Source organism: Centruroides vittatus, unplaced genomic scaffold, assembly GCF_030686945.1.
Source record: "Centruroides vittatus isolate TY-2023 unplaced genomic scaffold, ASM3068694v2 scaffold_861, whole genome shotgun sequence".
Taxonomy (NCBI): Eukaryota; Metazoa; Arthropoda; class Arachnida; order Scorpiones; family Buthidae; genus Centruroides; species Centruroides vittatus.
Window position 1 is genome coordinate 7,564,232 of NW_027122718.1, and position 27,353 is coordinate 7,591,584.

Consider the following 27,353-nt stretch of genomic DNA (forward strand, 5'->3'; position numbering starts at 1 on the left):
CTTTTTCATTTTCAGAAAAGTCTTTTACAGGATACAAGAATTACTTTTAAATTCCAGTTATTACTTAAATATAATTATAACTGGAATTTAATTGGAATTATTATCTTAAGTTTTATAGTTATATCAATTATATATTATAGATTAAATCCATATTAAAATTAATATCTATTAAATTTTTATAATTGCTAAAAAATTTAAAAATGTAATTAAACTAGTGTTTCAAATAATAATAATTTTATTACCGTGTTCCTCTTGGAGAAGTTAGATATACATGAATATCACCTCTTCTCGTGGCAATGAGTGTTATCTTTGCTTGAACATGTTCTAAATACCTGACACTTTCACAGTAGACATTTAATTTTAATTCTACGTAACTTTTGGCTGGAACATATCTATTAAGAAGATTACTGTTTAGTTTTTAAAATAATTTAAGTTGACAATAAGTATTCATAAACAGATTTACTTTTCTGCTGGATATGCTTTAATTTCACATGATTTTTGTTGAGGAACAGTCACCCATCTACGAGAAAGATCCACCATTGCTGCAGCATCCATAAGACCATAACCAAAGGAATGGCTGACTACAAATAAGTTTCATATATATACATTAAAATCATTTTATAAAAACAAATATTTTAAAAAATAGCTAAAGGAAAAAATAACAGATCTAAATGTAATAAACTGTTAAGATTCCAATACAGTCTCTTCAACCTTAAAATTCCCGGTACATAAGACGACAGTTAACACATAAACTAACGTTTTCGATCCTCCACCGAGGTCTTCGTCAGGTTCGTTGATCATGGAATACGCGGGGATATTCGATTTTTTTGAATTTCGAAAGCGTTCGATTCTTTTCGCATTCCATGATCAACGAACCTGACGAAGACCTCGGTGGAGGATCGAAAACGTTAGTTTATGTGTTAACTGTCGTCTTATGTACCGGGAATTTTAAGGTTGAAGAGACTGTATTGGAATTTATTTGTACCGGTAATCACGGGTGAAGATTGTCTTTCTAAACTGTTAAGAATTTATAAAAGTATATGTAGGCCTATATTAAAACAAAATAAATTCAGAAATCATGAAAACCAGAAGAACTACTGTCAATAACTTCAATAATTTACAATTAATAAATCAGTTTCAAATTCTTGAAGTCTAGCGAAGAAATTCATAGCCGAGAGGAGAACAAATCCTTAATAATAAGCAAAAGTATTACTGGTTAAATCAAAATAAACTTTTAAGTAATTAAATTAACTGATATCAGAATTTAGTTATATATATCTCATCTGATAAATTCTAGTGTTAAAAAAATCTTGCATTAAATACACAAGCTATAAAATGCTTTAGAGGAAAACCTTCAGTTTCAATGAATCATATAGATCATCTTTATTATTAATAAAACTTTTAGTCAGGGCTGTGGAGTCGGAGTCAGGAGGAATTCCTAGCCAGAGGAGTCGAGTTGGGAAAAACGTGTTGACTCCGACTCTGGCACTTTTAAATAAAAAACTAAATTAAATTTAACGAAAGAAAATTAATTTTATATTCATTAATTTTTTAAAAATATGTTTTTGTATTTTGTTATAATTCATTTATTTTAAATACAAAATGCAGCAATTTAATTTATTAAATATGTAGTTTTCTTTGTAGTATTTGTGTTTAGTAGTTAAATTAGTTTAACCCAATTGAACTTGAATATTTTTGAATCATTCCTTTATTATCCCCGCTCTAAATAAGTACTCTATTTTTCTGAATGAGCCAGACCAATTGATCGGAATATATATTTTTCTTTTCTGAAGAAGGGGCTGAAGTAGCTAGATCTCTCACCTTTCAGTTGGACTAACTTTTCTGGAAGGGTGAAATTGAAGTGCAAATGCTGTAGAATAAAGATATGTAGATGTCGAATTTTAAATCGGCCCTTTCGCCTCTTATTAAATGTTTGTATAAAAAAAAATTAATTTTTAACAAATTAATATCAATGTAAGTTAGATATTAAAGAATACTAACTATAAAAGTATTATCCTATTTTGGTAAAAGGGGCATTTACCTAAATACAGGGCTCCTTTCGGAATTCAGAGTAGGATACCCCTTATGGGCACCTCTGTTCCCTATAAAATGACTTAGTATTTAATTTTGCCGGAGTTGGGAGTCGGAATTGACCTATTAAATTTATCAGGAGTCGGAGTCGAGTGTTTTTTTTACAGACTCCACAGCCCTGCTTTTAGTGAACTGAAAGCAAGTTTTATAAATTTTAAATCTCAAATAATGTGTATATTTTCAATAATTACCATTTCGACCAACTCCATTAGTCTTCCAATCTTTAGAATGTAGATTTGCAGGTCTAGCTGTTCTCACAACAATATGTTGCATATCTCTCCATGTTAGTTTGTTGCTAGAAATAATTTTAAAATTATTTTATAATTAAATTTAAGAAACAGAAATATTACTTCAAACAAAAGATTTTCAAATACAAGTTTATTTTGGTTACGTAAACAAAAACATTCATATTTAATTTCACTCAAGTTTGTACTATAAGTGGTGAGTCTGAATCTGGCACCATTCCTCACCATTTGGTTGGCCCTTTATTATGGAGTTGGCTGAATCAGGATAAGAAAATAGACTAGATTTCCATGAAAGGAAAAACAAAGTTTTTATATATAGTACAATAAACCCCGCATATTGTAATCACTGTAGGATTTGTGTAAATTTATAGCAACAATCAATCAGTAGCATTATGCAAAATAAATAAGGTTACGATTACAGAAAATTCTTTTTAATATTAATCGATAGTCCACTGAAAAGTTAAAACAATCTAAAAATGTATAACTTGAAGACTTATTACAGGGTGACAATAATTAACCCGTACAAAGTTTGTAGCAATGCTGCACCTGAACTTTTTTACTGTCACCAATTTACATACTATTGTTTAATTCTCCATGATTTCCTGCCCGTGTAGATGTACTTTCGATGTAATAAGGGTTAGTTCTTTATTTTTTTAATGGTGTCGAACAAATGTTGTGCAATTTTGGAGCTATTCCAGCAAGGAAAGCATCAATGTGAAATTGTTCGTCTGCTCGGTGTTCCAAAAATGACAGTCTCAGATGCAGTTCGGCGATTCAAGGAGCTTGGCCACAATGGTGACCGTCCCGGACGTGGAAGAAAGCGCACTGTCAACACGTCTAGGAACCGCAAGATCATCACAAAGCGAGTTGACTGACATGCGAAGGTCTCCATGAGAAAAATTGCTCGTGAGATCAGAATCAATCGTGAACCGGTGCGGTTAATGGCGAAAAAGAAACTCGTACTCAAGCCCTACAAGTTCCAAAAGGTTCAGCTCCTCACCGATGAAAACAAGTGCGTGAGACTCCAAAGATCCTGTTAACTCAAGCGTCGGGCCACAGGTCGACAATGGGAGTGCATTCTCTTCACAGACGAGAAGCTTTTCTCCGTACAACCATCAAAACGACAGGAACTGGTCCGCAGGGGCTCCTGGACGCTCAGCCGTCATCGAACATCACAAAATCCAATGTCAGTCACGGTTTGAGGCGGAATTTGTGAGAGTGGCAAGACACCACTTGTTTTCGTCGATCAAGGGGCCAAAATCAATCAAGAGGTGTACCACCGTGACATTCTCAAGGCTGTGGTACTACTGCGGGCTCAGCAGCATTTTGGCAGTGCGAAATGGACGTTTCAGCAGGACTCGGCGCCGACACACAGAGCGAAGAAGACTCAGGAGTGTGCAAGGCTCATTTTCCCGATTTCATCTCGTCTGCGGAATGACCACCGTACTTGCCGAATCTGAACCCAATGGACTACAGTGTGTGGTCCATTTTGGAGGCCAGGGCCTGTTCTAAGCGCCATGAAAGTTTGGAATCGCTGAAGCAATCCTTGCGCTGGGAGTGAGACAAACTGTCTCCAGAAGAGCGCGGCCCATCGCTGAGAATTTCAAAACGCGTTTGGGGCTCTGCATCAAAGCAAAAGGAGGCCACTTTGAAACTGGCTGAATATCTGATTAATACGTAAAGTATTGTCACTGTTATATGCTGTTGTTTTGCTAATTTTCATTTCTTTAATAAATTTACGATACAAAAAACTTGTACGGGTTAATTATTGTCACCCTGTAATTATAATTAATCATTCATCCAGTATTGTTTGTTACTAAACTTCAACAACAGCTATTATAAATGCCAGAAATTTAAACTGTTATGTGTGGGGTGTGTGCAAAAAAACACAGTTTAAAGCACTGATTAAGACCAATAACAACTTGTTGATAACATTGAAATCATTGTACGTTATGATGACTGCTAGAAGGAAAAAGAAAGGAAAACCTATTTAGCCAAAGACACTGATAATAACTGAACTCGCTACAATATGTGACATCTACTATATTATGGAATAAAATTTAAAAATTAAACTTTTCAAGTATTAAAAATACTTATTTGTATGCAGTACTGTACATAGAAATGAATATATACAGTATGTAGTGTATAAAATGTTCAATTTTACTAAAAAATAAGAGCAGAAATCATTCAAAACTTTTAAAAAATTCTTATTTCATTCAAAATCAAAATAAATGAAGATATTGCTCCAAGGAATATTTTTCCATCAACACTTTCTTATTAACAATGTTCTTTAAGATTAATCTGTTTATATTGGAATAAAATACAAATAACAGAACTTTAAAATAAAGACCAAAAACTAAAATAGAAATATCATCATTCCAGAAATACATAAAATAACCATAGATCTGATCTTTATATAATCATCATCACATCCTATATATTAGATAAATGTATTAAGAAACAGAAAAGGATATTAGAACAGAAGATAAACATTTATCAGTTGCCTTTACAAATTCATAGTGAATGAGTACTGATCAATTTATTTCTTTAATTACAATTAAACTTTTAAATATTTAAATGCAAAATCTATAAACAAATGTAAAAAAAAAAAAAATCAATATCTGGCAAGCAAAATTATGTTAAAATTGAAGGTTACTTGTTCTTGAAGATAAATGTATGCGATATTACAGGGAAACTGTATACAGCATGTATTCATTTGATGTTCTACACACATTAGAAACTATATTTTTTACAGGTATATTGCTACATTCTTTTTGAAAAAAAAATTAAAATAATTTGAACCAAGTCATATTGTCATTACTGAGGAAAGTTTATATACTGAGAGTTTAAATGATTCTTTAAATCATCCAATTGATTATATTCAAAACAAAATATTAAGCACAGGAAACAGTTTAAAAGAAAATGTGACAAAAGATCTTACTTACTGGAAACTGCTTTAATAACTATTCATTTCAAAATAGTTCAACTGATAACTGTCAATATGAACGATTATATGGCAAAATTACAATAACTGCTTAGACATACCGATTATCTTGAAATTCGACTGAGTAATGAACTGTTACTGTATGTTGGCTCTATGCAAAGACTAGCAATTTATCATAATCTCTAATTAGCAAGTTTGTTGAAACTACTAATGCCAGCTAGTTTGACTTAATCTTAACCAATGATATCATTTACCATTAAGTCTTGTTTTAGTTTATTGGGTTGAAATTTGAAAAAATTGTAGACCTATAAATTCTCACCGTCGTCCGTCCATCTTACCTTAATCTCAAAAATGGAGTTGGACGGATAAAAGACGAGACCAGATACGAAAACCTTCAGGGGCAGGAGACCTCGATTAACTATATATGAACTTCTGGTGCAAACTGGAAGTCACATTATTTCGATTCAAAAATTTCCCCTGAAAAGGTGTTAGATGACTGGCACAACTCTATTGTTAAAGGAAAAGTATGATGTACAGGAAGCAAACTACTACTAATTTAAGGTGGAGAAGATTGCAGCCCAGCATTGTGATGATGTTACAATAAATAAATTGCTTGTTTTCTATTAACTTTTATTCTTAATATTTAATATGAAACACACAAGTTTGCAATATCATCACCCAACAAAGTTATTTCCATTCCAAACTAGCACATAAGAACAGTAATTAATCATGCATCTTTGACGAATGACCTATTTAAAAGTGCGGAAACAGAACTACATTCAAACATTTCCAAATGCATTGTTCAGCTAATTTCTTGTCTATACATAATTTCAGAAAAAAATCACCAATAAGTGGTGTGCTAGAATATTTAAAATATGTAACGATATTTTTATTATAGATTCGACATTTAGAAAAATCTTACAAGATGGAAATAAGCCCTCACTCGATAAATTAAAATTAGCTCTTAAAAATACAAACTGTTCCAAAAATGTATTTTTATTTGTAAACTTTAGTCAATTTTTAAATGAGCACCTTTTATATTTTCAATAATAAAATTTTTATTATATTATGAAATTATAAAATTTACAATTATATTTTAAGATGGAAACATTTTACAACATTACTTAAGGAATAATACAGTTTTAGCTTTAGAGTGTAATAATTTGATCAGTTTTAACTTGATATTAGAGTAACTGGTGAAACCTCACAAATATGCTAGCATGGATTATAGAGAACAACGTAAGTGACTAAAATTATCAATTTTTAGGAGCATTTAAAATTAATTCCGACATGCCATAAAATTCAGAAAATGTTGGATTCCTTAGTACACAAGAGAACATTCTACTTTTCAAGGAATGAATTTTTTTCTATTTGCTTTTTTCAACACGTACGAAATTTCAGAACAAAATTAATAGCAGTCATAAGCTCAATGAGAAAAATCTTATGAAACAAAGTAAATTGTTTCTTTGAACTAATTTATCTAAATTTTGTTGAATTTTAGGACTATCAAAAAAACAATTAATGTTAATACACACCACACAAACATAATCCAAATTTGCAGTGGCGTAGTGAGGGGGACAAGGAGGCGTATCATGCCCCAGGCGCCACTTGCAGAGGGGCGCCCAAATGGTCTCCAAGACAAACTGTGTGTGTTTCTGGAGAAGAGAGGAGGCACCAATAAAGTAACTGACACCCGGGGCATGACATGTTCGCTATGCCACTGCAAATTTGTATAATAATCTATTCTAGACAAAATTAACTCAAAGCTGACAATAGAAAAAAAAAGCATAATATTAAATAAAACTTGGCAAAATTTAGTATTAGATCGGCTTCGTAATTTTGATCATCTACGAGTGTATCATTTATTTGGCAATTTACAAAATGGCGTGCAAAATTATTTTTTGAAAAAGATTTCTTTTAATTTAACATTTCATAATATTTGTATTTACAAAACTCATTATATGATATATCTAAATCATTAATAAAAACTAGAAATACATTTTTTAACAAGCACTCAATGAGGTGATTTGTTCTAACTTTCAGCTGATTAAGAATTATATACCAAACCAGTATAAATTTTTGATTATACAATTGATTGTTTTAGTAGATAAAGTTTCTTTATAAATTTAACAGATGTACAGTATGTAAAATGCTATACAATTTAGTCAAAGGGTACACATCACAATTTTTAAAAACTTTAGTGATCTTATAATTTAGTAAAATTGTGATTTGAATTTTTTTGTTTTAAATACATTCTAAATGTGACACGAAACATTAAAAAAGCAAAACACAATTCAATTAATCAAAATTTAGGTGATATACCACCAAATTTTGATTAACCTTAGATCAAAAACTACTGGGTGTCTAGCAGAGACCACTTGTCACCATCCATCAGTTAAAGACCATCAAACAGTTGGTCTTTAACTCTTGAACCAGATTCAGAGTATTCTCTGGCAGATATTGTCTGATTGCATCAAGCAACCTCCAGCAAAACCAATATCTGGTTTTACTGGAGGTTGCTTGATGACTCTAAGGTAACCTTAGCATAGGTTAGATGCCAGCTATGAATGTCTTGGAACCTTTTCCAAAGTCTAGAGATGACACTTGTGGCACATTGAGTGTTCTGAACATCTCAGTTGGTGACTGTCCTAATCAGAAAATATATATAGACTATATATATTAAAAAAGTCAAGCTAGTCTGTCTGTGCCCTATTAAGTTCCTGATCAACAATGACAACAACTCTGCTCACAGGAATTAAAAAAAAAAAAGGAATAAGACACTTAGGGTCACAGTCAGCTATATTTATTGAACTGTGATATCATATTCTTTGTTCATCTGACATATGTTGATATTTTCAATTGCACACGATTTGTTTACACGTGTGACTAATCTAAGTAAACATTTCTCCTGTTCTGTTGGTTTTGACCCTTTGCTTTCGTAGATTTTCACAATTACGATTAACTGTTCAATTTCAGTGTATATGCTTCAAAATACAATATGTTGCATAGCTAAAATTTATTTATTGATTATTTAAAATTAATAAAGTTTTAATAGAAATAGAAATCATAGTTAAAATAATGTAATTTAAAAAAATAATTAAAAATGGTAAAAAAAGAAAAAAAGCATTTAATCCTAAAAAGAATCAAGTTTATATATCATTTGAAAACAAGTGAAATACATTAACCAGGACAGAGTTGAGAGATAAAGAAAGAATGAGTGTCATTCTCTCAGGTGATTAATGCCATCATGATGTTTTGAAAGGAATTATTTGGGTTCTATCTCAGATCAATGTAATTTTTCTTTGCTTTAATAGCTTAATTAATGAAGGAATAAATTGCTATCAGTTTTTACTGATATAAGAAAATGTTGCTTTGCTAATAAATTGCAAAATTTTAAAACTATTATGGATTATAATGTTTAATTAAGTTCATTTATTGAGTGTCAAGAATGCATTGTTTTCGTTCATTTCAAATTCAATCAAATAATGTCTTAAAAGGAAAGTTACTCACTTAACTTCAAGTGCTAAAGCACAGATTCCCGCAGCAAGTGGAGCCGACGCTGATGTTCCAGTATGACTAGAAGTACACTGTTGTCTGAGATCAGTTGTCACCTATGAAAATGTTTATAATACAATATAAAAATCAAAAATTATTGTTACTATGATATATTTTTTAAAATTTTGACATTGTGTCATGTCTTTTTTATATAATATTCAATAATAATTTTTGTTTTAGTAACACATTTTGTATTAATTTGAAATACTGTACTTATATTTAAACCGTAATGATGGTAAATATTTTATAAAATAAGATTATTGAAAATACTGGTACAAAAATATATATATATATATTATGTGTAATGTTTTTATATATTATATAAATAAATGTGTGTATGTGTGAAACTCACAATCTGTCTTTCGCCTGTGGAACCACTACTGTAAGTAGTTGCCAGAGTAGAAGAGCATGCTTCACTATACCATGGCACTAATCCATTTTCCGTCGCGCTGCTTATAGATAAAGTCCAGATTGCATTGGTGTAGCCATCACAATTGCAATTATCATGCTCTCGACCACCATTTCCAGAAGCCCAGATAAAGATGGAACCCAATCCACGACGACCCTACAAATTAAATTTACATATAGAATAAATAAAATTCCACTTTTTTAAAAAAATAAGTTAACACTTAGAGAATGCATTACATTTTTAATTCCATCTGTAAAAGCGCGGGTGGCAAGCACTCCAGGACCATCCACGGTTTTCCCATCGTCATCCGGTCCCCAAGAAGCGCTATAAATATCTATATGCTGGGGATTGAGACTCAGGGACCGAGCTTCCACCACATCTGTCACATCTCCATCCAACATCTTGACACCTAATTATCCGTCGTAAGAATAAACTTATTAATGAATTATTACATATTAACTCTTCCATTTATTGCTAACAGTACATCTGAGCATTAGCAATGTATATTATGCTTCAGATGAATGAAGAAATTAAAACAAGTGATGGTATTGCTATAATTGAAAAGTTTTAAATGATAAATTATACCTCCCACTTTAGCTCTGTAAGCAACTCCTAGAGCACAGAAACTATTGTTGGCTTGAGCAGCAACTTCACCCGCACATCTCGTTCCATGCCTTGAAAACAATCCTATTAGCATTTGCTCTATTCATTTTTTTAATTTTAACAAAAGAAACATTACCTATTGGAATCTAACAGATCGTATCTGGGTTGCGGATCGGGATCGTGATCATTAATATCAAAACTAGCTTCCGGATCCTATCGAAAAGAAACAATAATTTTAGTAGGTTGGATTTGGGGGAGGTTTAACTCTTTCCGCCCTGTGGGCACTAAGTGGGCCTCTTTTAGCAAGCCCATTATGGGTTCGGCCAGGCCCGCCGGGTGGTGAGAGACGGGGCCCGACACATCCGGGCAAACCACCCCCGAAAAATTCCTGGATTTGAGTTTTTGTGGCGTAAATGCTAGGTCTGGTGTTGCTATATGCCAGGGGTGGGCAAGCAAGAGTTCAGTGGGAGCCGAAATGTAGGTTTTGCAAAATGCATGGGAGCCGCAATTCTATACTGTGGTGGCGGATAGTATGGTAAGGTGCACGATTTTATTATATAATATAAATATAATATAAAACAAATATTGAATTTTTTTAATAAACATATTTTCACAAAATATGTTTATTAAAAATTTATATTGAGTGTGGCGTAGAAAATAAAAAAAAAAGATATATATATATATTACCGCTCGAACAAAAATAGATTATATTACTACGGCATTTATCATAAAAGATATGCTTTCAAATTCAGGCTATTTGCATTTTCTTTTGTTATATAGTCGCTACTATAATAGAAATAGAAAACGTCGAATTGAACGTTTCCCTCCCCAAAGTCCTTTTTACTCCAAGACAGATGTTTGTGAAAACTATTCATAACCAGTTGTCAATACGTAAATGGAAGGAAAAAAAATTAGCATAAACCAATAAGGTCAAACTGTACGCAGATTCTTAAACACGTTATGTATAATTGAACAGATTTCTTTTTATATAATAATACTGTAAAGTAGGCTGTTTAATGCATTTTAGTCAATCACGTTTCGTCCCCTCGACGAAACAGATTTGTAACAGAGAAAATTCGTTAAAGAAAACGGTTCGACTGTGTTAAAAACCCGTCACATATCGCTATTTAGTTATTAAAAAGAATATATATATATATTTCTAGCGGGATTGTTACGTGTTTACCAGACCATAAACTAATCCGTTGCGTATCTCTGTCACATATTTGTCGAAACGCAACAATACATGTCTAGAGTAACAAAATAAAAATTCAGATTTGCATATCGCGTGTTATCGTAATTTTATTTTGATACGTAAAAATTATCGGAAAATTTCTCCGGGTTATAAGTCTAATGTATACATTTTAATACAGGAAATATAATGCGTTAGAATTAACACACAAATGCATGTTTATTCTAAAAAGAAAAATGCATCTCGATGTGCCTTTCGGGTATTTTTAACCTTAAAAAAAAAAGCTACCATCAGTGGCGGATCCAGAAGAACCCGAAAGAGGGTAACTTATAATTATTCAAATATTAAAATATTTAAGTACGTTTTATCGGTGCCATAACTAGCTTTACGCGTGTACTGTACAAAATTTTATTTTTGGCTCTTTTCTTTGGGGGGGGGAATATATAAACAAATACGATAGAAAAGGCCAGTTATTTTTTTAACTTTAACCAAAAAAGTATTACTTAATCGATCCTAAAATACTGATAGTCTTTTTAGACCCCATTTTAAGGCCCCCCTCGTCCTGGGCCCTGTTCCTGTTGCACCTGCCTAGTTACTGCACCGCCTTTTATTAAAACACACACAAGACGATTGTACTGCAGATTGTATTGAAGTTCGAACAAATAAATTTTAATTTTTTTGGGTATGTGTCAATGGGGAGGGTTAAGCTCCTGTAGCCGCCCGTGGATCCGCCCGGTAGGTACAGTTTAAAATTTAAATACCTCCCTACATTGATACGGATCTTTTGTTGACAACACAAAACTCTTAATTAGAAAATAACTGAAAACGTAACTAGACTTTTCGATATTTAAAAAAACCGGTCAGATCTAACCTCATTAGTTTTATCAACCGAACTTCCTTTTAATTATTTTCAAACTTTGTTATTTGAGTTCTCATCTGACTAAGCCGTTATTTAACGAATTTGTTATAACTGGATTAGTCGCTATAATCAATGGGGGGAGGGGGAACACACCTATATTTTTTAAAATTACAAAAAATGTATTCGATTTTCTTTTGATAAAAAAAATTATCATTAATTTAATTGATTTTTTAATGCTTAGATCTAAAAAAAACCTTCGATTTTCTTCACTTTTTTTTAATATCAACGTGAGAATTGTGTTCTTACGAAATGACCGTGTGAATGCAGTTAATTCGTGTGTTGTTAATTGCAATCTTTTCTGAAGATTTTCTCGGCAGAATTAAGTCAATTACGCTTATTTCTTAACGCAATAACTTAAAAAAAAAATAAATATTTTTTTACTCGTTACACTCGTTTTAAGGGTATATAATTGCATAATTATTATTTATTACCGATAAAAATAGAATAATTTTAAATTCTCATTGATATTTTCTTAAGATTTTCTCCTATATAATTATTCTATATATATATATATAATAAGAGAATAATTATATTAAGCTTAAGCCGAATGATCCATCAACAATTATGAGAAAATCGTGATTAAAAAACGATGGCTAATCACCATTAATCGTCATAACCACTCCATATAAAGCATAATGCTCCCTGTGTTATTTTACTGATGATTTAATGCAATGAAATTTAATTGCTTAACATCAATTTTTTTTTTCTTCTTTTTTCAGAAAGTAAGGCCATTTTTATAATTCGAAATTCTAACCGTCTAAACAGCAATCTACTACTCAAATATTTAGTGTGATTTCAATTCGCTTCAGCGTGTAACTGTCTATTCTATGGCCTTTCATAATAATTCTAGGCATTGTTTACATCGAAACAGAACAATTATATGGCCTAAAGTTACTAACGAACTATTAATAAGTAACGTACACAAAATGTCGAATTATTTAAATGAGGAGATGAAGTCTGATTAATGAATTTTGAGCTTAATTTACTTCGGTAACTTAAAAATTGTTTGCAAAACGGAAATTTATGGAAAACGGACGAGTTTCCCGTATTACTTATGGCAACTAATAGGATTCTATTGAGAGTTTACGGTCATCAGATGTAAGCAATATTAAAGAAATGTACGAATTTCCTTTATTACCACCTCATATCTTATTTCGAATAATTAATGTACATGCTGATTGCGATGTGGAAACGAATTTCCAAAGAATTTAGGAAAAAAAAATTAATTGCACTACAGGACGTTTTGGACGGATTAAGATAAGAAATTTCGCCAGTTCCGTTTCATAAATTTACTGGAAAGATTAAAATCTAAAAAAATATATATATATATATATATATATATAGAATATTTTAAAAGTTAATCTTCGTTTTATTTCGGTTAAAACTCGTTAATTTACTCATTTATTTATGCGAGGAAGATTTTTAACTATTCGATAATTGAATATTTTGTTAGTTTTTCTCCCATTTTTATATTGAATATCGAAGCAATCTGCATATAGAGCATTTAAAGCTGCACGTTTGCATACGCTAACTTTTATTCAGAACGGTTACAAGCTTGCCATTCTGGTATGAATACAATTGCATAATAAAATGGCAAGTTATATTATGCAATTTTATTCCTGCTTTTGCATTTTGAAAAATTATAAATTATCTTAGTACTCGATGGAAATTTAAGGAAGGAAGAGGGAGAAACTCACGTACACAATTTGAATTGGAATTAAATTGACAGGAACGCTTCGTGGAATTGGAATGACTTAACAGGAACACTTAATAATCGAGGATTAAATGTGTAATTATTTTTAAATAAGTAAATATATTAGAATATACTCACGTAATTTTGCGCGATATCTGGATGATCTTTTTCCAAACCGTCGTCTAATATGGTCACCACGACATTTTTTCCTGTCACACCTTGAGCCCAAACTTCTTGCACGTTCATATCCAAACCCGGTCCACGATTCTAAGAAGAAATTTGGAATGCAAACATTTAAATATATATATATAGTCTAAAATCCCAAATTTCTGCAAACAACAACTTTACACAATAATCGTACGGGGTTATAAAATTTTTCATTATTTATATAATCCTACATTTTTCATGTACATATATAAAAGTAAGAAAGTACCACTATCTCCTATAAATATTACAAACGGGGGAGTCGAGAACGAGCTAAATATGGATCGAGAAATACAAAATTCTGTTGTTTCCAGTTAAATATTAAGCAAAAGTACGACTTGTAATATATTATTTCTTTATAAAATAATAAAAAAGAAAGCTGAGTAAAGCAATATAAATTATAATATATATATAGGCCTATATATTCAAGAAATATTTTAAAAGTAAGTCTGCCCACTTTTGACATACATAAAGCCATTAATATATTTAAAATTTTGAATTATAAATTACCTTATGATTTATTACAAATTAGTCATAATAAGACTTTAAAAAATAGCTTAAATTTAAGTTTTTTTTATGTATTTTTAAGTGAAATTTAATTAAACATTAAGGAAATAAAATTTATTATTATTATTAGGCCTATTTAAAATACAAGGATGGAGGTATTCACACAAATATTTTCAAAAATAGAAAGGTTTATTCGTCTTTTCAAAAACATGTTTATTAATTTTACCAGGCCGAATTTCTATATATAAAGATTATATCAATCGAAGAATGTTCGAAATTTTAATAAATGCAATTCCCAACTCACGTGTCAAATACTTGTTTGTTCAATGTCAATAGGGTCCAGCCCAGAAATTACTCGGTTCGATCAACTCGGGGTATTCTCTACCAGTTTTATTTGCTTCTATGGCAAAAATATTTAATTTTCGACACTATTTAAAACTATTTTATTTTATTTTTTTTAATTAATGTAATAAAAAATACATTTAATTCACTCGAAAAGAGGAATTTTATTAATGAAGAATGCGTGGCTCCTATCATAAAGTTAGTTCATATATCTTTTCTGCCTTTTTTTTTAATGCAATACGGAGGCAATTAATTCGCCTTCAAATATAATGTTATGGATATAAATGCCGGATGGCATTAACGATGTCGAATTATTAATTGAAGTGCTCCAGTTTTAATGGACAGAAATGGCGCGATATAATGATGCGGATGGAGAGCAATCGACGGATCTATCTATTCAAACAACAGTTTTATTGCGAGAGAAGACTCCATCAATTTCTTACCTCTTCTCTTTCACTAACAGGACTTCTCACCTCTGCGCAACCAATGATAAACGGCTAGGGTCATGTGACACCCTATTTCTCGACACCGAATGACACAGAGACACACTCTCTTTATACCAAAAATACCATTTTCTCCTCTCTTCTTCAAAAATACATTTAATGAAATATTTATCCGTGACAGTGGCGCATTATCCTACGGGAAATTGCTGGGGGCACCCATCAACAGGGGGCCTCAAAACAATATTTTATAATAAAATATTCCTCTCAGAAAAGTACCCGAAGTCGACACCGTACCTAATTCGAATATGGCCGGTCCCCGATAAGTTATAAACGTGCCACCACTGATCGGTTGATGTCTTTAGAATTAAATAATTAAATTCTTGTATATTTACGAATTATTAGTTAAACTTTAAAAAGCTTATTCTGTACTCTCCTGCTATAAGATGTTGTAAATGCATTACAGAATTTTCTTCTATGTAAGAACTTCGATTGAAATGAGCCGAAACAATATTAAGATGATGGAAAGTTGACGACAGGAAGCATTAAGACGACAAACTGACACAGTAAGTCTCTTCTGTGTTTGCTTTTGTCACGTTATTACCAAGAAAGTCAATAAATGATGGAAACACGTTAGTAGTTATCATCATTTCGCCTTCTTTTCTCCCTCGTATGCCAAACATTTTTATATCAAAAAAAAAAAAAATGCATTTTTACACGCATCTTTATTAAATTCGCCAACGAAACTTCGAAAACCAATTTCAAAATAGAAAAAAAAAAATGCAAGAATCATAACTTTAATCATCTAAACCTGGATATTCCTCCTATCCAAGATGGATGCCAACAAAGCATAATACTCATTTCCTGCATTATCGCAACAGATTCGTTAATACGATTAAAGTTAGTTGAGTAACTTCTAAGCCATTAAACATCTTTATCTGTTAATCAATACATTGGAAGTAAACATTGTCGAAATTTATTTCTCCGGGGTATATTAAATGCTCATTTATACTAAAGAATTGCTCCGGGATACGTAATCGTTAGATGTATGAAGAATATATTTTAGAAATATTGAAAAATTTTTATTAATTTATTTACTTTGGCATATCTTGAGTAAACACATTTAAACGAGGCGGTGGAATGTAAAATTTATGAGAAATTAATTATCGATCGTTAGAAAATTAATTAAGAAACGGAATAAATTTTCGAAGTTATGAACGTCCGGGTTTTGCATTAGAAGACATCAGAAAAGTCATGGTATCCGCACTCATTCAATACAACGTTCATAAAAGAAAGTGGTAGGAAGTCATTACTCTTATACGGGGTAATTACAAAGCTATTTTATATCATTTGTAGAGCTTCACGGCAGATAAACATTAAACGAAAATTACAATAGGCTGTACTCGACACCCGAGTCATTTGTTTCTCGTCTTTTAATCGTCAAAAATTTCAATAATAATAATAATAATAATTCGATATCCTTAATACAAAAACAAGTTTATTTTTGATACTTTAACGAGCGTTTAAAACTCGGAATTAAGTCTACTATTAAAATATACGTCTCTCTTAAACGTATGAATAAATGATCATTTGCATAGCGAGCGACACACGCCATTAAATTTTCAACTAACTCTGGTTTATAATCACAGATTAAATGCCCGGCGATAATTGTCACTTTAGAAAATTATCATCACGATATTTCGCCTAATCTCATTAAAATTAAACGAAGCTCCCTTTTTAAAAATAACAATAATAAAATATTTTTCGAGTGCATTAAAAATTCTCTCCGAACAACTCTCGACCGCTAATCTGATGTAGAAGGAATTCGTAGTTTTTCTCGATTAAATATTCGAGAAACAATTCTTAAAAAAACTAATTTTAGAAGGGAGAAAAGCGTAGGAACAAAGGAAACGTTTGCATGATATCATGCCGAAACCGGTCACGTTCGCTGATGTCACAAGATGAGGCCGTACATAACAATCGACGACTACGGAACTGACTACATTAATCATGATACAAACCTAGAAAATTGTTTTCTAGAAGAAGAGCAGAAAAGTAAGACTGTAATAAAAAAAAGCATTTATGTAAGATAGTCATGGAGTGTCATGCGTATTTATTACGTCATTATCATTATTAAATACAGTAGAATTTTAGTAAAAGTGCGAATCGAGATGAACTTATTTAAGCTAAATTATAATTCCTTTAAGATTAAATTCACCCTCTACAAAGACGAATTTACCTTTCTACAAATAAACTCGCTCGGTTCGAGAAGCAAACAAAAGGAACAAAAACCTTTCTGATACTTGTTGTCCGCAAGACCATTCCCTCTAATTAGATGTCTATCCATTACCAAAAAGGAACCTTCTAAATTACGTTGGCGTAATTGGCTCGTTAAATTATTTCCCCCCCCCTTCTCTCTCTCTCTTTAATGGTTATTTTAATACGAAATAAATACGTTGGATGCAGAAAATATTTTCTGCGAGAAGACGTAGCGAATTGATAGAATAAATCTACCATTATATTTATGACTCGAGATTTAACGCGATGTGTCGCCACGAGATAAGATGTAAGAAACGACAGAGAAGTCATTAAAATGGTCATTGCAGCCTTAAATTTAAACTGAGAAAATTTATCACTTCTAACCCGGCGCAGAAAGGAATTGCCAGATTTAAGCTTTTTCCTTATATATATATATATATTTTACATTGTTCGAAGTGGCTTCCGTTACCAGGAATTATGTATATATAGAGAGAAAACCGTAAATTGTGTGTCTTACGTGTACTTTAAACACGTAACGAAGTGGTAGCTGTTGTTATAGCAGCCAGAACGGATGCTTAACAATAAAATTTGTTAGAAGCGGATACGGAGGGGGGAGAGAGAAAAAAATCCGTCAAACGGGAAATCTAACAAAACACGAGAGAGGGTGATCGAAGAATGACGTCAGAATATCTACTTCATCACGGAAAGGGTCGTTGTAGGTTCTGCTCCACTGAACTTTGACTGCGGCTCGGGTTCTATCGAGGTTTTGATGAAACATCCGAGGCATGAATAGAGAACAATCTCCGACTCGCTTCGGATAATGGTTTTGTCGATGACGCATTAATGCTAGGGAGAAGAACAATGCCGCGATACTAAAGGCCATTTTACTCGACCGATGGAAGTGTATTTCTGTAAATTATCCGCGCACGAAGAGAAGAAATTTAGGATGAAAAATTGCCACTAAATCGTTTTCGACTAGGTTAAAAGAAATTAAAAGAAATGGGAGGTAGCGACGTTATTTCTTTATTTATTTACGGTCCGTAAAGATTCGATCCAATTTTGTTTCTAACGTAATACGGATTTACACCCCCCAGAAAAAAAAAAATATCCGTCCCAAATACACTCCAGCGTACAGTATATCTGGATTTAGTCAGCGTAAAGACCAGTTTTTCGATTTCCTGTTCTCGAATAGGAGGAGGGAAGCAGAGAAAGAATAGAAATCCATCTGTCCTGATAGTTCCCATGCAGATCCCCCCCCCAGGGAAAGCGAAAGAAAATCTCTGATAAGATGGCGACATTTACGACTTTCCACTTTTATATCTGCTGTATTTCGTGATCAAAATTCCGATACGGGGCTTATCATCGGATTTGGAGAAAAATTACAGTTCCTCCGAAAAAAGCTACAAACCTAATTATAATACCGAAGCATAATTAGAGTAAGAAGGAAGAGAAAAAAAGTGGTTTTCGTGTAAAATTGTATCTAAAAAAAAAAGAAGAGTCTCGATCAAACAGTTTTTTGAATGGGAAAACTACAGCAAATTTCAATGGGAACGGGTCTCAGCTGGCGAATGGTGCGTGTCTGTTTACCGTTGGTACCAGTCTCGTGTCCACGTCACACAACTTTTTCTATAACATACCCCTTTTTAAAGATGCCAGCTGGAACGTCTCCATTGAAAAATCACTGATTCGTCGAAACGTTTACTTTTATATATATATATATATATTAAAAAAATATATACAAAATCTCTTAATTATCACCATCAATAAATAAATAAATAAAATTAGTTGTAATCTGAAAACAAAATCAATAAAGTGGAAAGTTAAATAAGAAAAGTATAGAACTATTAAATTATTTATAATTTCTATAATTTAGTCTAGACATCCGGAGACGACGTAATCATCACCACCTTGTCTAATAAGATCATTAGCACTTTTAATGATTCATAATTTGTGTCATTTTTTTTAATACTACAAATTGGTCAGAACATTAAAAAGTAATTTGCACGATTTTCTGCGCTTTTTTTTCTTTTAAATTCTTGCATCTTGTTCACTAAACGTATGCTTGAAAAATCCCTAAATTCCCTTTAAACTTCGAGCATTCGTATCAATAAATAAAAGGGGTAAAAATTTAAAAAAAAAAAAACTTGTGTTTTAGTGAAGAAACTAACCGGAAGATATGTAAAGGAAATGACGTCAGAGATAAGGTGAAGCGAGTTAACGACACGACGGAAGTACCTTCTCGGAAAATGATGTCATCCAACAGCTCGCTTCGAAAGAATCCGACCCACGAAATAATTTCTGACGAGTTAGAATACCTTTTACTTACATAACAAGATCTATTACGTAATTTATCGTACGGAATTAAACGAGAAACATACCCAAATGATGAGATATTTGATAGAACGGTCTGCACGAAAGCTACCACCACCGCTCGAATATGCAAATTAGAAGAAAAAAGTTTTCGCAACAGATGAACAGGAATTTCAATAAAATCCTCACTTAACCAGGATTAAATAGAGGCAAAGCTCGTTTATATGTTCATCCGAGCCCGTCCGATATATTAAATACATTATTTAAAAAAAAAATTCTTTCTAAGAAACTTCCTAAAATATATCGGGTGAGGTATTTCCTTCCAAAAGAAAATGTCGCTTCGAGAAGAAAAAGGGGGGGGGGAAATATATTTCAATAAGTTCAACGGCCGTGTCGATAAGTGCAGAGAGAAAAATCAAACCGAAAACGCTGAGAAGGCAAACGACATCTCATTAGTCTTGCGCAATTGAGAAAAAAAGGATTATTTCCGAACGGTAAGCACTTTTTAAAATATGCCTTCCACCAAAGAACTTTGGTATTTTTCTTTCCGGTTTTTCTTCTTTTACAAATCACGAAGCCGGATCCGAACTGAACACACGCGACTGAGAAAATGGAGCTTTTTAATATGAAAGTAACTTTGCATCTACTCACCAAGTACCACATCTGAGACCAACTTGGATCGTTCAACGTGATGATGGGAGAATATCTAATACTTCTCTTTACGCGCCGTTTTAACGTCTGTTGTGAAAACCACTTCACCTGAAGACAAAAGAATATTTCATTAATTAATTTCACTTATTCTTATGCACGATATATACGTAATGGCATTTTACATATTAGGATCGCGAGTGGCATTCGGAGAGAGCCACGTATGAACAAAAAAGAAACACTCCTGCGGCATTGATAGAGACTTTTTTTTTTTTTTAATATAAAGCGTAACAATTTACAAATTTATTCTCATTTTAGAAATTATTCACATACTTGAGGATCATCTCTCAGCTTTCTATGGTGATGAGCACTGAAATCTGCCGATCTCTTTGCCACTTTTCTATGCTGGAAGTGATAATAATCGGGGAAAATCTATAAAAAAAAATTATATATTTATTTAATATTTAAATTTTAGCATAAAATCTTATAAATAAAACGTTTTTTTTTATGTATATGTAAAGTGAATATAAGAAATACATAGGTATAAAATGAAATTTTGCTAAAATATTTCGAAATTCCCATCTTTCTCTTTTAAGCTTTTTTCCTCGCAGACCATAAAAATTACATTCTTTTAAACTTAATATCGGAACAAAAAATAGGTTAGTTGAACTAGATTTGTCCAAATGGATGTCTTTAACGAACAAGTCATGTTCCTGTACGAAAAATGAGGTGGAAAGAATTAAAGTCATATTTTGGGCGACAGAGGAAAAGCATTTTGAAAAGTCAGTTTCGAGTAGTTTCTAGATTTTTTTTCTTCTCTTTTTTTTAATGTGCCAAACAGGACTTACATTTTATATATAAAATGGGGTCGGGAATGCAATTTCGGAACAATGATTAAACATTTTTCTTTCTTTAACCGATGATGATAATATATTATTGATGGATGCAATAAAGTACTCGCAAAGAAAGAAGGCACCAAATAAAAAAACAATTTTAAAATTAACTTCTCAGAGTTTCTTCTAAAAAAAAAAAAATCAAATTTTACTCTACAATTTCCATTAAAAATGTGCAAGTCCATCAACAATTATACAATTTTCCATTTCTCAAAATCGAAAGTCGTTCGAAAGATTGATCGTTGCAAACGTTCGTAGTTAAGTGCACAGCAATTGATCATTCAGTGAAGTTTCGACTTCGGTAATCATTCAGACGAAGGAAAGAAGAAGAAAGGAGGAGTAAAAAAAAAATATATATATATATATATATATATATATATATATATATAGACAATTATGAATTGCTTCGTACATCTTAACCAACGTGTTTAACATTCTCGGAGAAGGAAAAATTCCTGATAAATGAATTTAGACGTCAAGGCTTTAAAATGTAGCCTTTGCCAGATTTTTAATGAAGTTCGGTAGTTTAGGCAGTTAAGAGACTTTACAGATAAGAGTCGCCATTACAAGCAGGAAAGGAGTGAAAGAGCGAGATAAGACCCAACACTCTAGATATATTTCAGGGTTAGAAAACGTTTTACAGCCAATCTCCTTCATTCGACACTTAAAAAAAGAAGAATATTTTTAAAGAAATATTTTTCAATTTTTGTTTTAGAAGTTTTTAAACATTTTAGAAAATAAAATGAAGATTTTATTTAAAAATTGGGTTCGGTGTTTGAATTTCAGCCATTCCCTCCCCCCTCTTGATATTACACATCATACTGTGTGCTTATCTATACGAATATAATATAAACAGTATCGAGTACAGTATATACGAAAGCGTAAAAATCAACTTTGACACGGTTAAGTGAAATGCAATTATTAGTATCTTATGCCTATTTATAATAAAGCTAATTGTTGTCATCACTTCACGGTGCAACTTAATTTCCTGTAGGATGGAATTTAGACCACCACATCCTGATCAAAATAGGCGATTATATTTGCTGTAGTGCAACTGTATGAACAGCCTTCTCCGCTTATACATTTGATCACTCGAGTCTATTAATATAAATTAATTCGGTATAAACGGATCGATCACTTGTGAAAACAAATCGACCATTCGTCGAGGGAGTTATTAACGCCAGAGGAAAATAAAAAAAATATATATATAAATAAATAAATAAATTTTAAAAAATTAATGGAACCGAATCATCATCATAATCACCATTAATGAAGTCAATCGAAGTGAAAAAGATGGTTCATTTGACATATCGACCACGACAAACCGGCTACTTTTTAAAATATTCTATTCCTTTCCTTCCATTTCCTCTTATATCGATGTCATTAGTCGAAGTGAAATTTCTCAGAAAGACAATTAATTCTTACGAAAAAAAACACCTTTATTCGACCGAATTTACGTTTAAAAAACCGCGCAAAAAACCAGGATGCCAATTTCCTATCAAACGGACTATTAAATATTATCTACTCCCCCTTCCGAAAATCGTAAAAAAAATTAACATTTTCAACGTTTATATTTTTTAAAATTTATCATATTTTTTCTTATTTTCTTTCGGATTTTTTTAAATTTAAATATCTTTATTAAGTAGGTGCCAACAAAACTTTTATAAATCTCGAAGCGTTATCAAATGATCTTTATTATCCGGAGTGTAGAAAAGCATGCAAATCGATAATTCGAGGTGTTTTCGACTAAAATAAAGCATACAAAATTTGATCGCATCCCTTAATAGATTTTGCAATTAACGTACAGTACATACAAGTGTCTAGGATGCCATCGTGGCGAAAATAATCCATAATAGATAAATGAGAGTTAAATGAAAAGATCTTCATTCGATAAAAGTCATTTATTATTTTTTTAAAAACTAAATTATATTTCGTGATGTTCGAAATTTAATTTTACAATTTAAAAATAAAAAAAAAATAGAATAGACCGTTAATTTGTCAGTTTGAATTTTTCTAAATTTAAACTGACAAATCAACGTTAAGTTCTGAAGGAAGAACGTTTTATCCTGCAAAAAGTAATAAAACAATGTCGAATAAAACATTTTAAAATTCTAGAATTTTTTTTCTTTTTTTTAAACAAGAAGGGGGGGATACTGAAGTACAAAACTATTTTTGACAATAAGACTATGTAATCATTTGGGAAATAATACAAAATAGAATCTAATATGAAAACACAGATTGACATTTCAAACAATGAACACAGATGGCACACATTCCAGAGCTTCCAAAACATCTTCCTCTTCTCTATTGACGTTTGTAAAGCGAGTGAAAAGACTGCTCCTAAAGGAAATCCCTAGTGACTAACAACTAATACTTATTCGACTTTGAATACAAATTACACCGAGTAGAGTACACAAGAATGATATAATTCCCTCTAAACTGATATTAATACAAGTTAAACATTCCAAGTGGCCATTTATTATGTTAAACAGTAACTACACTGGAAGAAAAAAAAGAGATACAAATGATCGAAACCACTCGTTTAAGGACATCGTATCGAGTGTTTTCCAACCTTTTTAAAATATTTGTACTAGTCGAGTGATTTACAAAATCTACCAAATGATAAAGTAACTTCTATAGTATTCTTCGTATTTATAATAATATACACAGCAAGATACAATGTGTTGAGAATAACGAACAATGCCAAGTCTTAACGCAAGATCGAGCCTATAATTTACATAAATTTTGAACAAATACTCACCGGATTAAATAAAAGGAATCAAATTTAATTACTAAATATTCCTATTTTAATCCAAACTACTCGACTGTACAAAATATATATCTCAAATAAACATACCGAACCTTCTGTTAATACAAATATTTAGTTGTTAACTGGAACCAAATATAATTATTATTTGAATTCGATAAAAATGCCAAAAATCTCCCTTAGTTCCCCTTAATAATTAAACAATACCAATTAATTTTTTTTACATTTATGCGGTTCTGTATGGCTTTATTTTTTGGATCCAATTTAGGAGTTAAATTTTTTCAAAATGCCTGCACCATTCTACCTGGAATAATATAGCATAAAAGGTTAAAACAATTCGAAACACGCCCATTTGAACTATTTCAAAACGGTCATTAGCACTAGTTACGGGTCAAGCGGAATTAAGCTTCTCTAAACGTTCGAAATGAGCGTATAGAAATGAATCTTATAATTTATGAAGGATTTCCAATTAAATGGAATTTGTATATCAAGTAAATTAACTGTGTTTCACAATTGCGTGGCAAAAAGACGTGCCGAGGAATAAAAAGTAAGAGCATTGTGTTTGGATCTCGTACTAAAAAAAAAAAAAACCATTGTTCGGTTCATTAACGGTCAAAACTTTAAAATATTACACGGAAGAAAATAAGTAATTTATTCTGTCGCAGGTTAAATTAAGGAAAAATTTAGAAAATTTATTTCTCAATACTTGAATAAATCACGACTTTTCGAGGTCACTTTCTTCCTTTTTATAATAAATAATAAAATTACGATAGACTTTTTAAAATAGATTCCTAATAAAGGATTTAAAATATTCTATTTATAAACCTTAAATAATAAATTTATATACATTAAATTATTATTATTATTATATTTTTTAAAACAAGTAAATTGACTTTTTGCAGTTAAAATTAGCTACAAAATTCCCAACGTTTTTAATAATAATAAAAAAATTTTATTTAATGTTTTTATTAATTATAACGTTATTTATTATTTGAATCATTAATTTTAATAATATTTTAGTTATTAAAATTCTAGAAATATCTGGAAAAAAAAACAGTAGTTTTTTGGGTTAATGTAACCCTTGGTGCCAAGATGGCGGCTCGTCTCTGATTCCAGCAAGGAAACAGTGTGACGCACGTTCTAACCTAACCCATTCTAATAAATTACCATAATTATTAGCAACCAAATTATTAGAATAGGTTAGATTAGAACGTTCGTCCCACTGTTTCCTTGCTGGAATCGGAGACGAGCCGCCATCTTGGCACCAAGGGTTACATTAACCGTTTTTTTTTGTTAGTAGGAAGTTTTTGTAATGATGAACAGATTTATGCGTATATTTTCCTAGATTTTGAAGTTAATTCTTCAAAATATATGCATAAATTGATGAAGAATCACCATCTGTATCTTCCTAGTTTAGAATTCTAAACATTGATTAGTCACATATGAAGTATAAATGCTAAACTCGTATCTGAAAACTAGGACGGATACAGTCCAATATCCATTTAATCTTATTTATTTAAGCTGTGTTTGGTAACAAACTGGTGGATTTTATACACAGGTATTCGTTTCGAGTCGGTGAATATATTATTTAAACAATATTCGACATTGATGTTTACTTAAACAATTTCCGAAACAAACCATTATCCATTCATCTAAGCTGTACAAAATTTAACTAACTAATCCGATTAAGGGAATATTAAATATTAGAAATAAAGTAAAATTTAAAAGCCATTGTGCACTTTAGACAATATATTCTTGCTTCACAAGTCTTAAAAATGGAATATTAATATTCAGAATAAACTTCGTGTAACAAGCAATTTTTTAAGACGTATTTCCATGTTATACGTGCTAAATTTTGTACTCTCTCCGGTAGAGATTATGCTAATTAATGCTAATTTATTATTATTTTAAATTATTAAAATTGGAATCGTTTACCACAGTCCATAAATTAAAAACTTTATATCGATGGAGGAAATTAAGGAAGAAAATACAGGTTTAAAATTTTATCATCAGATTATAAAACGATATTAATACGAAAGAATTAAAGAAATATTTATGCAAATTTGCCAGTAAATTCTCTGTTGTAAAATAGAGAAAAAAACATTTTAAAAATAAATGGAAATGGAAACCAACTTTAAAATAGCTATTTACAATAAAATATTATAAATTTTCTACGAGTTTCTTCTTTCGGATCTTACACACTTCAATTTAAAACTACACACAAGCATTTTACACACAAACACGCACGCAATTAGATTAATACTTGTCAATATTTAAAATTTGAATTGTTAAAACACAATACATAAAGAATATTAGACGAATACAGATCAAACAAAACCAAGAAATAAATTTAATTTTTCAAATAATTTAGTGGATATTTAACTACATTAAATCGAAACTAATTAGAAATGTATGCATATATTACATACGAGCATATTTAATGTTAATTCCGATGATGTCGACACCTCTAATACACCACGTTTTACGAACAATTTAAAAAAAAATACTATGCATTATTTGTGTTGTAAAAATAAAATAAAAAAAAAACATCGCAATTTTCTTCATAAATTATGTAAATATATGGGAATGTATATTTTTTACATTCCTATATATATTTACTACATAAAAGTATAGTGTGTAATGTGTGCTCGCGAGAGTTTTATTATTATTATTATTAATACATTTCTTTAAAAATTCTTAAGGTGTAATTTGAGGAACCGTAAAAATAATAATAAAAAATACATCACAAGCGAAATAAAAAGTATAATTTTGAAAATTCGATGTGCTTCAATAATACAACTCAAACTTATTCTCAACAAAATATTTTCTTTCACGAACAGCAACAAGATATTTTCTTTTTACGATGATCACACGAGAAAATTATTTTCTAGGCTCATTTTTTTTTAAAAAAAATATGATATTTGAACTTAAAAAAAACAAGAATCTAGAGATGTAATACTAGATTTTATTCTCAAAAATTCATCTCTTGAATATTAAAAAAAAAATTAATTTTATAGACTTTCTATTACGTTTGTTACGACAATTACGCCATTTTCGAAGCGAATAATCCGAATTATTATTATTATATATATATATATATATAAAACTATTTTATAAAATAATTTCATGAAAAAAATGTATGCATGAGAAATTCTTTTATGTTCATTCATATTTAAAACATGAAATTAAATATCCTTGAGATAACCTTCGGTAAAAGAACAAAATCTATAGATAGAAAGCAGGGTGATCCAGTTTAAAAAAAGACTGGCAAACTGTTCTCTACACTCTGAAGTGGAAAATAAAATTTCCTTTTTAATTATTTTGCAGGAAAAATA

At 31.0% G+C, this 27,353-nt stretch overlaps 1 protein-coding gene across 2 annotated transcripts in view; it reads right to left on the minus strand.

The window, feature by feature from the left end:
• Positions 1 to 27,353, minus strand: part of LOC136990085 (proprotein convertase subtilisin/kexin type 4-like) — a 41,777-nt gene that overhangs the window by 10,575 nt on the left and 3,849 nt on the right. For both annotated transcript variants that reach the window (XM_067288436.1, XM_067288437.1), the window contains exons 2-12: positions 20,692 to 20,790; positions 20,362 to 20,469; positions 13,787 to 13,915; positions 9,984 to 10,060; positions 9,830 to 9,918; positions 9,481 to 9,653; positions 9,188 to 9,400; positions 8,791 to 8,891; positions 2,283 to 2,386; positions 464 to 581; positions 243 to 392 (exon numbers count right to left, since the gene is read on the minus strand). In XM_067288436.1, coding sequence (XP_067144537.1) covers positions 243 to 392; positions 464 to 581; positions 2,283 to 2,386; positions 8,791 to 8,891; positions 9,188 to 9,400; positions 9,481 to 9,653; positions 9,830 to 9,918; positions 9,984 to 10,060; positions 13,787 to 13,915; positions 20,362 to 20,469; positions 20,692 to 20,790 — 1,361 coding nt within the window. The remainder of the gene's footprint in view (positions 1 to 242; positions 393 to 463; positions 582 to 2,282; positions 2,387 to 8,790; positions 8,892 to 9,187; positions 9,401 to 9,480; positions 9,654 to 9,829; positions 9,919 to 9,983; positions 10,061 to 13,786; positions 13,916 to 20,361; positions 20,470 to 20,691; positions 20,791 to 27,353) is intronic.